This window comes from Adiantum capillus-veneris, chromosome 13 (assembly GCF_014529385.1).
Source record: "Adiantum capillus-veneris isolate H3 chromosome 13, ASM1452938v2, whole genome shotgun sequence".
Classification (NCBI taxonomy): Eukaryota; Viridiplantae; Streptophyta; class Polypodiopsida; order Polypodiales; family Pteridaceae; genus Adiantum; species Adiantum capillus-veneris.
In genome coordinates this window covers 8,473,536-8,486,406 of record NC_140943.1, presented here as the reverse complement: position 1 = coordinate 8,486,406, position 12,871 = coordinate 8,473,536, and the positions used below count along the sequence as shown (strand labels likewise).

The following is a 12,871-nucleotide window of genomic DNA, read 5'->3' as shown; positions in this document are numbered from 1 at the left end:
CTGAGTATGGAAATCAAATATGCATTTTACTCTTAGCACTTGCTTAAAGCTTGCTAAGTGTCATATGGATCCCCAAATCCACTGTATTTTCTAATGCATTTTTGAAAATCAGCTGGTATGACACGTCTATTCGGTTCAACTCCCGGTCTCCTCGCAGTTGGTCCTGTTCTGAGTCCTTCAAACCAGTCTGTTGGAAATAGTGACTCATGTAGCCCTGGACTCTACCTTTAGTGTCACCCGGTTTTCTTCATGATGAGGTAGTTTTGGTTTTTTAACATTGCTCCCAAAAGATCTCTCGCGGAGTTCCTCTCTTGGAATAGTTTCTGGTTCTTGGCCCAATATCTAATCTCTTATAGAGTACCCTTGGTATTTGGTTTGTTCCACTTCTCATGACTCATTATAACAAAGTCATTGTTATAACAATCCCTAAATAGGTAGGTCGGTAGATCTATTGAACCCTTGTCTTTGATTTTGAAGATATAGATGATCTTCATGGGTGTTAACTGTCTTGATTTGGCATGAGAAGTCCATAGAAGATCTTTGACATTTCTATCCTCCCAACAATAGACTCCAATCCTAGGATTATTCGTGCTAAGCAGTTTCAAAGGCTTCAAATCAACTTGATCGTATCCCTTGAATTCTAAAGTCGGTGGTCCTTCTTTTGCTACCATATATGGAATTATGGTATACTTCTAACCCCCATTTGTCTATCACATCACAGTTTTCAACTTGTAAATACTGAGTTCCATTTTTATCCATATACATTTTCCCTTGTTTGTTTTGTAACCATATACATGTGGTAGTGATGTGTGTGAACACACTAGGACTGTCGGGCATTTTTTTCCCTCTTTAGGAGGTTTTTCCCCCCGTGCATTGTATATACGCCCATCACCCTAGGGCCATCTATCTTTCCATTGCACACCAAGTAACACACTCTCTATTGTGTGTCTTGAGCTTCCTTCGTCTTCTCCAAGCTGTGTGTGTTTCTCTACAACCCTAATTTCAACAATTGGTATCAGAGCAGGTTACGTCCTCCCGGGCTTAGTCGCCAGCTGCTCCAGCACACGCCTGCTCACATTCTTCGATTAAAGTGAGGTATGGTGAGCGTTCGCAGGTCAACAAATATTTCGCTAGATCTTGTAGAGCTCAGTCTGCTCAAATTTTTGGTTCGGACTCATTTCAGCCTCCATTTCCACTACAGGCAGGTTTGCACATGCAATTTTGTCATTTTGTACAGAATTTTTGTCAGTATCGTTTTCTGCGTAACAAGTGCCTTACAATCTTCTACGGTTTGTGCTATATAGCACGTGTTGTTCTCGCTCCATTTCTCCTATTTTCCGGCAGTTTCACATCAGGTGCAACATTTACCATGGCTGACAACAACACAGACGTCTTCAAGATGTTTGCTGCTGAGGACAGGTTGGATGGGGACAATTACCCTATGTGGGCTTATATGATGCAACATGTTCTTGTGTCAAAGGTCATCTGGAATATTGTGTAGGGCATTGATGTACGTCCTAGTTCTGAGGATGTAGGCGATGTTGAGGATGTTGCAGGTCTTGCTGGAAGGATTGCTGCTATTGGAGTTGTTTTGCCTACAGCAGAACAAGCTCGTTGGGATGTAAAGGATGCGTAGGCTCATGCATTGACTGCGTTGTCTGTGAAGCGCACCATTGTTCCTCACATCTGTTCAAAAAAATCTGCAAACCAGGCTTGGGATATTTTGGCTGGTCTTTATGCAAGTCGCAATGAGGTTAAAATTGCTTTGCTACGTAAAGAGCTGGAGTCGAAGCTTATGCATGAGGAAGATGATATGGAAACTTTCCTTGCTAGTGTCAAGGATATCAATGAGCAACTTATTTCTGCCAGTGAAGTCATTTCAGACAGTTCCCTTGTGCAGACTGTTCTTGATGCCTTACCAGATTCTTACCAGACAGTACTTGGAGACTTATGACACAAGGAAATCCAGAAGTTGTCAGTTTGTGCATTATGCCCATTGCTATTGCAAGAGTCACTTTCCAGAAAAAACAGGACTAGAAAGAGCGCACTTGAACATGCTTTTATTGCTTCTCAAAGAAAGGGTGGTAACAGCAATGCAGCCACTTCTTATGGTTTTGCTCCGAGTGGCAAAACTTCTGTTCCCAATGCTTCTGCTGGCAGCACATTGTCTGGCAATTTTGGTGATAAGGGCAAAAAGAAGATGCGTTGCCATTATTGTAAAGCTAATGATCACTCGATCAAGCAATGTCCTAAGTTAAAGGCCAAAGAGGCTAAGAAGAAAGAGGGTGGTTCCACTACAAATGCATCCATTGTTGAGTCTTCTGTAACAGGAGATTGTAATGCTGATGTTGATACAGAATGGGCTTTTAGTGCAGAGTGCACTTACAATCTTGTTGTCCATGATGCACATTACCTCACATCGTGAATTTTGTTCACCTCTCTCGAGTCTGTCCCTCGTGGGAATTCAATCACTTGTGCCAACAATGCCTCTTATCTAGTTCAGGGAGTTGAAAAGATTGTGCTTACTGCTGCTAATGGTAGTTCTTTCACACTTGTTGATGCACTTTATGCACCTGGGATCAAGAAGAATCTTTTGTCTGTATCTGCACTTGCTAGACTTGGACTTGTAGTCAAATTTGTGGATGACAGATGTACAGTTCATGATCTCAGTTTTGGTGATGAAATCGTTGCATCTGGGCTTTTGTGCCGTGGGGTACATAAGCTCACTTTGCATGACAAGTGTGGACAAAATTTTGCAAATGCAGTTGCAGATTCAAGGGCTATTTCAGATACAAAACTTTGACATGCACGTTTTGGTCATCTGAATTTTGCCAGTTTGCTGCGTTTACAAAAATCTGATATGGTTGCTTCTTTTCCGCCTCTTGAAGCACCTGTCAAACATGTTTGTGAAGGCTGTATTTTGGGTAAGATGCAGCGTTCTAAGTTTCCAAAGGATGGTTCACAGTTCGGGTCACATGCAGGTTGCAGCTTGTGCATAGTGATGTTTGTGGGCCCATGCAAACTCCGTCCTTGGGCAATTACCTTTACTTCATGACTTTCATTGATGATTACTCCAGGCATGCATGGGTATTTCCTCTTAAAGCAAAGTCCGAAGTTTTTATGTGCTTCAAACAATTTCTGGCTATGACTGAAAATGTCTCGAAATGTACTATGGGCACCCTCCGTTTCGATCGAGGAGGGAAGTATATGTCTCATGAATTCAATGCATTTCTTGCTAGTCGTGGGATAAAACACCAATGTACAGTGCCTTATACACCTTAGCAAAATGGTGTTGCTGAGAGGAAAAATAGGTCACTTACGGAAATGGCACAATGTATGGTCAAAAGTCAAGCTTTGCCGCATTCTTTTTGGCTTGAGGCCATCATGTGTGCCACTTATGTACTAAACAGGTGTCCTACAAAAGCTTTGCAGTCTATTACTCCATATGAAGCATGGCATGATAGAAAGCCTTCTATTGAGCACATGCGTGTTTTTGGCTGTTTGGATATGCGTTGGTGCCACAAACACAGCGCAGAAAATTGGATGATAAGGTTGTCAAATGTATTTTTGTTGGTTAGAGTACTGAAAGCAAAGGTTACAGGTTGTATCATCCGCAAAAAAAAATGTATTCTGGTTTCGTGAGATGTAGTGTTTGTGGAAGATTCTGTTCAGCCCTTGGTGTCATGTACTAGAGACATTAATGTAAGCTCACAGGACATTTATGACACTTTGTTGCCTCTTTTTTGTGGTGGAAATACGAATGTGAGTTGCAATGAGGCAAATGTACAGCCTATGGGGGTTTTTGAAAATGTTACAGATCAGCCTATTACTGATGCAGATGTAGATGATGTACTTTATGAGGAAAGGGCTGAAAATGAGCAGGCTAGAGGTATGCCAAAATGACTAGTGCAAACTTTGCTTGACAGTAAATTGGATTCACCTTTGTCTAGTCGTACTCGTTCAGGCTCTTGCCATGCATCTTATGCATCAGATTGTTATGATTTGGCTGTGTCTAGCTTATATGATGTTGAGGAGCCTCTGTCTTTTGATGAAGCACAGAATTCAAAAAATTGGATGGCTACCATGCAATTAGAATATGATGCACTTATAGAAAATGACACATGGACTTTATGTGATTTGCCTCCTGATAAAAAGGCCATTGGTATGAAGTGGGTTTACAAACTGAAACGCAAGCTGGATGGTGAGATCGATCGCCATAAGGCTCGACTTGTTGCAAAGGGTTATGCACAGCAAAAAGGCATAGATTATGAAGAGACCTTTGCTCCCACTTGTCGTATGACTACTGTGTGTTTTCTATGTGCATTGGCAGCTCATTTTGGTTGGGATGTACATCAATCAGACATTGTTACTGCTTTCTTGAATGGTGACATATTTGAGGAAGTTTATGTAATGTAGCCTCGCGGTTTTGTCAAGAAAGGACAAGTGGACAAAGTGTGCTAATGTAACAAGGCTTTGTATGGGTTGAAGCAATCTCCTCGTGCTTTGTATGAGAAAGCTGACACTCATTTGGTCAAACAAGGCTTTCATAACAATCCAACACAAAGCACATTGTATGTAAAGCGTGAGGGTGATGTACTTCTCATTATGGTTCTTTATGTAGGTGATTTGTTGATCGCTGGACCAAATGAGAGACATATTGTTGAATTTAAGGCTGATTTGAATGCTACTTTCAAGATGAAAGGTTTGGGGTTGTTGCATCACTATTTGGGCATACAGTTTAAGCAGTGTGATGGTGGTATTGCCTTGTGTCAGAAAAGTTACATAGAGACATTGCTATGTAAGTTTGGACTTGAGGATTGAAAACCTATTGCCACTCCCATGGAAACAGGTTTGAAGTTGAGTCTACATGATGCTGGCGATCCTGCTGATGTCACTCTTTACGAAACTGCTATTGGCTACCTCATTTATGTATGCAACACGAGGCCAGATATTCAGTTTGCAGTCTCACATGTCAACAGATTTATGCATAGCCTAGGGTCTAAGCATTGGTAGGCTGTCAAGAGGATCTTCGCTACCTTAGTGGCACTTTACATCTTGGCTTGTTTTATCCCAAGGGGAGATCATTGCTGCCAGATTTACATGCTTTTTTGGACTCAGATTGAGCTGGTTGTTTTGACATGCGACTGTACAATTTTTGCTAACTATTGTGGTTGGTCTATGTGATCACTTCAGATTGAGCTAAATGAGTTAGCAATTGAGACTTTCAAATTCTACTTTTGCAAAATGCCAAAGGACTAATCTGCAACCTAGAAACTGAGAGAACATGTACTAATTTGGATCCGATTGAACCCAAAATTGATCGGTGGTCTTGTATTATGTTGTTCTAACACTATACAAGCTCAAAAGTTCAAAAGTCTGTCTCTGTGTATCAAAAGTAAATAATTGCAATTATTTACTTTTCTCAAATTTCTACACTTTTTGGCTTGATTTGCCAAGTATTCAACTTGTTAAGATCTCTGGACAAGTTTCATTGAGTTTAAACAAAATTTGTCCAAGTTATCAACTGTTTCATGTCCGCAGACTCAGTTTTCAAGAATCTGGCTTGAGTCTTACGTTTGTGATCCAAATTTCACCAAGTTTAATTTGTGTGGTTTATTTGATATACTTGACCTTGTGGCATACTCAAATGTGCAAAAATGTCCAATTTTTTACTAGATGTAAATAATCACGATTATTTACTCTTAGTATTTTTATGCAATTTTTTTGCCACAATGTTGACACAGAATGGTTAGGCAGCTCAACTTAAGCTCTCTAGCTAAGTTTCATCAAGTTTGGATAATCCCTGTTCAAATGGTCAACAATTTTGTGTCTCTGCAGACTGACTTTACAAATTTGGCCACAATTTTCACTTCAATGATCCAAATCTTATCAAATTTGATTTGTGGGCTTACTATAACATGCTAAAAGTAATGGTATGCTGAGTTGGTCAAAAAAGGAGGACAAAAGTAAATAATTGTAATTATTTACTTCTCACAAAATTTTTGCATCTTTTAGGTCAACAGAGCATGTACACCTGTTTAACACTTCAATATAAGCCTCTGAGTCAAATTTCATTGAGTTTGAACAAGATTTTCCCAATTTACACTCAAGTAAATAATCTGAGTTTTTGTAAACTCTTGAAATTTTACCGAAAATGCCTTCATTTAATGCAAGCTTTGCATTGTATGCTCCACATGCGTCCAGCGGGACACAGCTCTTACCTCTCCATGAGCATTGCTTTAGATCGCTATGTTTCATTGATTGCCCACCCTAGGAGTGAGGAAGCTCTTCTTATGGGAACGAGTCCCAGAGCACGCCATCCGAGGATCGTTTACTGGATGGCACTGTTTTATTCTCTCTTATGCAAGATTGATGGTAGCAGTTCGGCATCGTCTTCCCCAATTTCGCCAATTGCCTTGCATTGCTTGGAGAGAGAGAAAGAGAGAAGCAAGTGAGAGAGAGGGCAGTGTTTGCTATCTTTGCCAGAATTGGCAAAGTTGAGTATTAATGGGAATCATTAATAAGGTAGAGGACAAGAGATGGCAAACACTGCCCACCCCATGTGCGAAAGGTACCTTAGAGCTGCATCCCGATGGGTGCGTGCAGGGCATAGAGTGCAAAGGCCCTTGCATTGCATGCACTACAAAAAATAAGAAACAAAGCAAACTTTGTAGCGCATACAAGGGGATGAAGCTTCATTTAATGCAAGCTTTGCATTGTATGCTCCACATGCGTCCAGTGGGACACACCTCTTACCTCTCCATGAGCATTGCGTTAGATCGCTATGTTTCATTGATTGCCCACCCTAGGAGTGAGGAAGCTCTTATTATGGGAACGAGTCCCAGAGCACGCCATCCGAGGACCGTTTACTGGAGGGCACTGTCCATGGTATTTGTCAATTTTGGGCTGTTGTCGTTGACAGGCAGGAGAGAGAGAGAGAGAGAGAGAGAGAGACCCTCTCTTCTGACACACGATTCTCTTTCTATGCTATGCGCTTGCACATTGAGAGCACTTGCTGCAAATTTGAAATGCTTGTTGTTGGCTTGCATGGCACAAAAATAGCAGAGGACGCGAGGACTCTCTTATCAGCACTCACACTCATCTCACACTCATCAGGATTCAGGAACCTTTTGCTTGAAGCTCCCTCCTTTTCTACTCAGCAAAGGGTCCAATCAGTCCATACTCCTACGTACCTACCCCCTCTTTGCAGCAGCATTTTGCTTCGAAGGACTCTACCCTTCTCCTCTCCCCTCTCTTCTCTTGCCGCAGGTCACCCACCTCTTGCAGCCACAACAAGGGTGTGCTTATGTTGATGGGCGGTCGTCTTTAAGAGCCAAGTCTGCGCGTGCTTGCTCTTGGTGGGTGCAAGCAACCATGAAGCCTCTCTGCTTCGCCATCGCCGTATTAGCTAATTGCTTCTCCCTCTTCCTTCTTGGAGGTAAGTACTCTGTCCGGCCTTGTGTGTGTGTGTGTGCGTGCGCGCGCGCGAGAGAGAGAGAGAGAGAGAGAGAGAGAGAGAGAGAGAGAGAGAGAGAGCTCTAATCACTTGTGAATGCTTTTCTCTTTGATGGTTCCTGCGTATTTCCCTCTCCTGACTGTGCATCTCGCTTGCAACCAACTTAATGCCTTTCTGCTTTGGACTTTGTAGAGGGAGGCTCTGTTGGCATCAACTATGGCCGGGTTGCTAACAATCTGCCCTCTCCCAAGGATGTGGTTCAGCTCATAAAGCAGCAAGGCTTCACCAAGGTGAAGCTCTACGACACCGACCCCACAGTGCTAGCCGCATTTGCAGGCTCTGGTCTAGAGCTCGTTGTGGCATTGCCCAACGAGCGTGTACATGCAGCAGCCCAAAGCAAAAATGCAGCACGCCAATGGGTTCAAATGAATGTGGCGCGCCATTTGCCAGCAACAAAGATTGTCGGTATTGCTGTTGGCAATGAAATTCTTGCTAGCACTACGGACAGCGTCAGAGCGCTTACTCCTCTCCTCCTTCCTGCTATGGAGAACGTCCACTCGGCTCTCACCGAACTACATCTTGATAGCAGCATCAAAATCTCGAGCCCGCATTCGCTCGCTATCCTCTCCTCCTCTTATCCCCCTTCTGCTGGTGCCTTCAACCCCTCCATTGCCAACACTATCATGAAGCCGATGCTTGATTTCCTGGCAAAAACCAATTCCTATGTCATGCTCAACGCCTATCCCTTTTTTGCGTACGAATCTGAGCCGGATGTCATCTCGCTTGAATATGCCATTTTTGCAAGCAAGGCTGGCGTAAAGGACCCAAAAACAGGGCTCTATTACACAAATCTTTTCGATGCTCAGCTGGATGCATTCTTTGCAGCTATGGCCCTTTTGGGGCATTCAAATCTCAACATAGTGGTGGCTGAAACAGGGTGGCCTAGCAAGGGGGATACGAGTGAGATCGGAGCTTCTCCCAGAAATGCAGCAATGTACATGTCAAATCTCATGAAGCACATCACGTCAAATAGTGGCACCCCTTTAAGGCGAGGAGCTTCCATAGACACCTACATATTTGCTCTATTCAATGAAAACATGAAGGATGGGCCAACATCAGAGAGAAATTATGGGTTGTTCTACCCAGATAAGCATAATGTGTATGATCTGGATATGACATTGCCAAAATCACACACAGCTGTATCGGCAACAAGGGCGCCAATGACACCTGGGTCAGGGCAAAGTACTCAGAGTCCATCCACTAAGAGTGCCCATCGCCGTCATCGCTCGCATCACAAACGTCAGTCATCAACAAATGGGGCCAAAAGTAATGGTCCCTCCTGGTGTGTAGCTATCCCATCCACAAACCTCTCTCAGCTGCAAGCAGCTCTCGATTATGCATGTGGGCCGGGTAAGGTGGACTGCTCATCTATTCAAGAAGGCAAATCATGTTTTAACCCCAACACACTTGTTGGCCATGCTTCCTATGCTTTCAACTACTATTACCATGCCAACAACCAAGCGCCGGGATCCTGTAACTTTGGTGGCTCTGCGACAATCGTCCAACAAGATCCCAGTAAGTCCCAAGTCTCATTGTATGATCATATATGTTGTGTTCTATGATAAGATTCTGCTTTGTGGAGGTTGGAGAGGCTGGGGAAGGTTGCAGGAATTGATGAACTGTGGAAGGCAGATAGAAGAAACTATGCACATGCTTGAGTAAAAGTATAGGTGCTCGTATGTGTGTGTGTGTGTGTCCGCACGCGTGCACACACATCCGAGTACACTTGGGGTTTTAGAGGGGTTGATAATGTACTTGAGATGTGCATTTTCAACAACAGAAGCAGCATTATATTAGGTGTTGTGCTTTGGCCAAAGCAGGCTTTTGCTGGGATGTTAGATGCACTGATAAGATCATGGAAGGCCTTTTATGGTTGTCAGTACAGAGTGTACAAAACGCTGACCATGCGTTTCATGCTTGTAGAATTGGTAGGAAGAGTGAACATTTTGAGGAGCAGTGTGAAGAAAAATTAATGCAAAGTCTGTTGAACATCTCAGGTAGGATATACATTCCTGGAAATGTGACCGACTAACGGATTGATACTTTCTTTCTTCTGTGTTCGCAGGTTACAATGGCTGTAGTTATCCAGGCACCGTGTGATGACCGACAGCACTAAGGTTTAACTGAGATGAGACTGCTTGTAAAGGCAGTAGACAGGCCATCCCTTACTAATTGCCATATATTAACTTTAATTGTGTCTTCAACAATAGGGATCATCATCATCATGTTAATCAGCATCGACACCTAATCTAGCACCCTGATGGTCGTGTGTTACAATGATTGAATGTGAAGAGCACCCATGACTTTTGTAGTTTTGTATTTTGATCGAAAACTGTAATGGATGATTTTGATGATGCTTGTTATTATGTCTTCCTCCTTGTCTGTAATCAATTGGGGCTAGTAAGAACCAGTTATTATCATTCATAGCTATGAAACTTGGAGTTCTGTGACATAATTTCATATTTTCTTCCTACAACGAAACACGGAACACTCTTTGGCTGTTAAAGTGAAAGTATCTTCACATGCAACACTTCAGATTTCTTTGATTGTCAAATTTGGCATTACGGTAATATTGTGTGGCTATGTGATGCAGCTTGTGAGTGGCATATCCCATGGGGAAGAGATTGTATGGGGCAACCCCTAAGTGGAGCTTATATGCATGTATGCTCCCTCTTGTTTCTTGAATGAGCCTTTACCTGCACAACTTATATGCAACTGCAACACACTTTTATTTTTTTCTAAATCCAACTATTTTGGCCCTCATTGAGAGGATCATCTGCACATGCAAAATTCCAGCTCCATTTAAAGAGTGTGTGCGTTGCACAAAGTCATCTAAGCTGTGCTTCTTGATTGCCAAATGGGCAAAGTAGTGACAAGAGTGTTCACAGAAAGCCAGCCTTTAGTGTATTTTTTAAGGACAAAATTGATTATTCCCAGCAAGTTCGTTCGGAGGGTCACCTTCACCTTCATGGATTTTAGTGTGAAAACTGTTAAAAACGCTTAAATTTTCACTAAAAACCGGGAGATTTCCAATGCTCTCCGTTTTTCCATTGGTTGCTAAGAACGTTTTTGGTGATCTCTCTCTCTCTCTCTCTCTCTCTCTCTCTCTCTCTCTCCCCCCATCCATCCATCCGTCCATCTTTTACAATGTCCCCCTGCTCTCTCTATGTTTTTGTATCTTCCGACTCACTTGGGGACCCACTCACCCTCTTCTCTTTCAAATTTGTTTTTTCTTTTTGTAGCAATAACAATGCCCCCATGCTCTCTCTACACTTTCCCCCTCTCAACTTTAGGCTGGGTTCAGATTGAACTGGCGGAAGAAACAAGCCTTTGTAAGGCTGCTGTTGCCTAGTGTGAACAATGTGGAGGAGGAAAAGTGAAAAAATGAAGGGTGTTGAGGAGGAAAAGTGAAAAAATGAAGGGTGTGTCGGAAGAAAAATGGAGGGCCCGGCAAAAGAGTGCCTCAACTCCAACCAATTAAAATTCGCGGTGGAGGATCGACGCCCCTTTCCATTTTTCTTCCGTTGCCTAGTCTGAACCCACCCTTATTTTTGTTAGCAGCACGAACGCATGATTGAAACAACATCCGTGAGCACCATCCTTGTCACTTGGCCACATTCAAACTCATGACCCGTTGGATCACAGTGGACAAATGCTCAACCAACCAAGCTATCTCTCTTTCAAAACTTAACCTTCCTCTACTCGTCTTGTGACTTTCAGTTTCCATGTAGGCCCTCATTTGGGGACCCACCAACCCTCTTCTCTTTTTAAAACTTCACACTTCTCTGCTTTCTTCAAAAGCTTCACTTTCTCTTCACATAAGCTAAGCATCTACCTTTCTTTATCACCTTTCCTACCTTGTCACATTAGAACCCTGCGTGCCATTAAAGCCTTGGCTGTCCCTGACTCAAATCAAGCCCTTCCTTCCAAGTTGAATGCTTCTTTTGCTTCAGAAGCTTGAACCGACTGAAGAACAAGAAGAAGAGTATTTTAACATCGTTATCCCAAGAGACCTTAAAGATCTACTCGACGAGCGGAGTTGAACTCAACACCTGTTATTCAAGAGGGAAATGGCATAACCAATCTACCACACTTGGGTATTAGAAACATTATACTATTTTCCTCTTTTTATTACACACAAACACACACCCCCGAGAAGAAGAGTATTTTAACGTCATACAAAACTATCCCAAGAGACGTTAACGATCTATCCGATGAGGAGAGTTGAACTCAAGACCTGTTATTCAAGAGGGAACGACCCGCCCAAATGGTCATATGGTGGTACCACTACCAGGTGGCATATGAGTGGAATGTAATGGTGGTACCACTACCAGGTGGCATATGAGTGGAATGTAATGGAGAAGCATGAGCGTGATATATTGTGATTTATGATTAGATGCTCTCTCGCTTCTCTTCATGTGTTCATGAACTACAACATGGTGACTAATTGGAGATGCCTATTCATGGCCTACTTGGTATGTGGTGCTTGTGTCATCATGGTAAGTGCTTCAATTATGCAAGGGGGAGAGCTACTTCCCACTTGTGTTTTATTCTTTTTGTGTCTCACAAAAGGCCACACCAAACCAGCTCAAAAGCTACAAGTAGATAACCATAGTGACATTTCCCCTTATGTCACAAAGTTTGGAGAACACTCTTTTCATGTGTTAACACAACATGTTGCTCCAAAAGACAAAGGGCCACATCTTATATTCATGGCCCATTCTTAGCAATTTCTACTTTGTACGTGTATTATGAAGAACTCACAAAACAAGTTTTTCTACTTGGGATAATGCTTTTCTCATGCAATTTCAATCATTGCATGGTTGGATTGTAATTGCACACATAGCCACTCATTGTGTACCGTCCATGCACGAGGCACTCAATTTTATCATGACTTTTAATCATCCTTTGAACAGGAAGAAGAGTAAAAGACAAATAGCTAAAAGATCTCAAGAAAGCAATCAAAGGTCCAACTTCCAAGAATTGGGTCATACTGGGTCTACACTGTTTATTAACAGGAATCTCGCAAGATGCCTCCGCTCCAAACAAAAACAAAAACAGTTCCTCTCTCTCCTCTCTCTTCGCTTCCCCTGTGTGCTTGCCATTGCCTGGCGCTCTGCGTACCCGCCTACTGCCCATCGCGAGATGGCTCGCCCCCCTTGTGCCTCCACCATGCTGTGTGGCAGCTTCCTCTCTGTGCCTCCCATAGCCACGACCACCGCCGCCACTGCCATGCACCTCACTTCCGACCACGACTCAGCATCGTTCAAATTTGCGACAAGACAGTGTTCTACGCGGCCCTACCTCTCTCTCCGTTCACGTTGAACACACAACAGCTGCGCCACCCACACACTG

General features: G+C 42.9%; 1 protein-coding gene across 1 annotated transcript; it reads left to right on the top strand.

The window, feature by feature from the left end:
• Positions 1–6,964: 6,964 nt before the first annotated feature.
• LOC147443578 (glucan endo-1,3-beta-glucosidase 14-like) lies at positions 6,965–9,870 on the top strand. The gene is made up of 3 exons (XM_086526388.1): positions 6,965–7,438; positions 7,649–9,031; positions 9,582–9,870. Exons 1-3 carry the CDS (start codon positions 7,375–7,377, stop codon positions 9,614–9,616), a joined length of 1,482 nt encoding a protein of 493 aa, XP_086382514.1. The 5' UTR covers positions 6,965–7,374; the 3' UTR covers positions 9,617–9,870.
• The last annotated feature ends 3,001 nt before the right edge of the window (positions 9,871–12,871 follow it).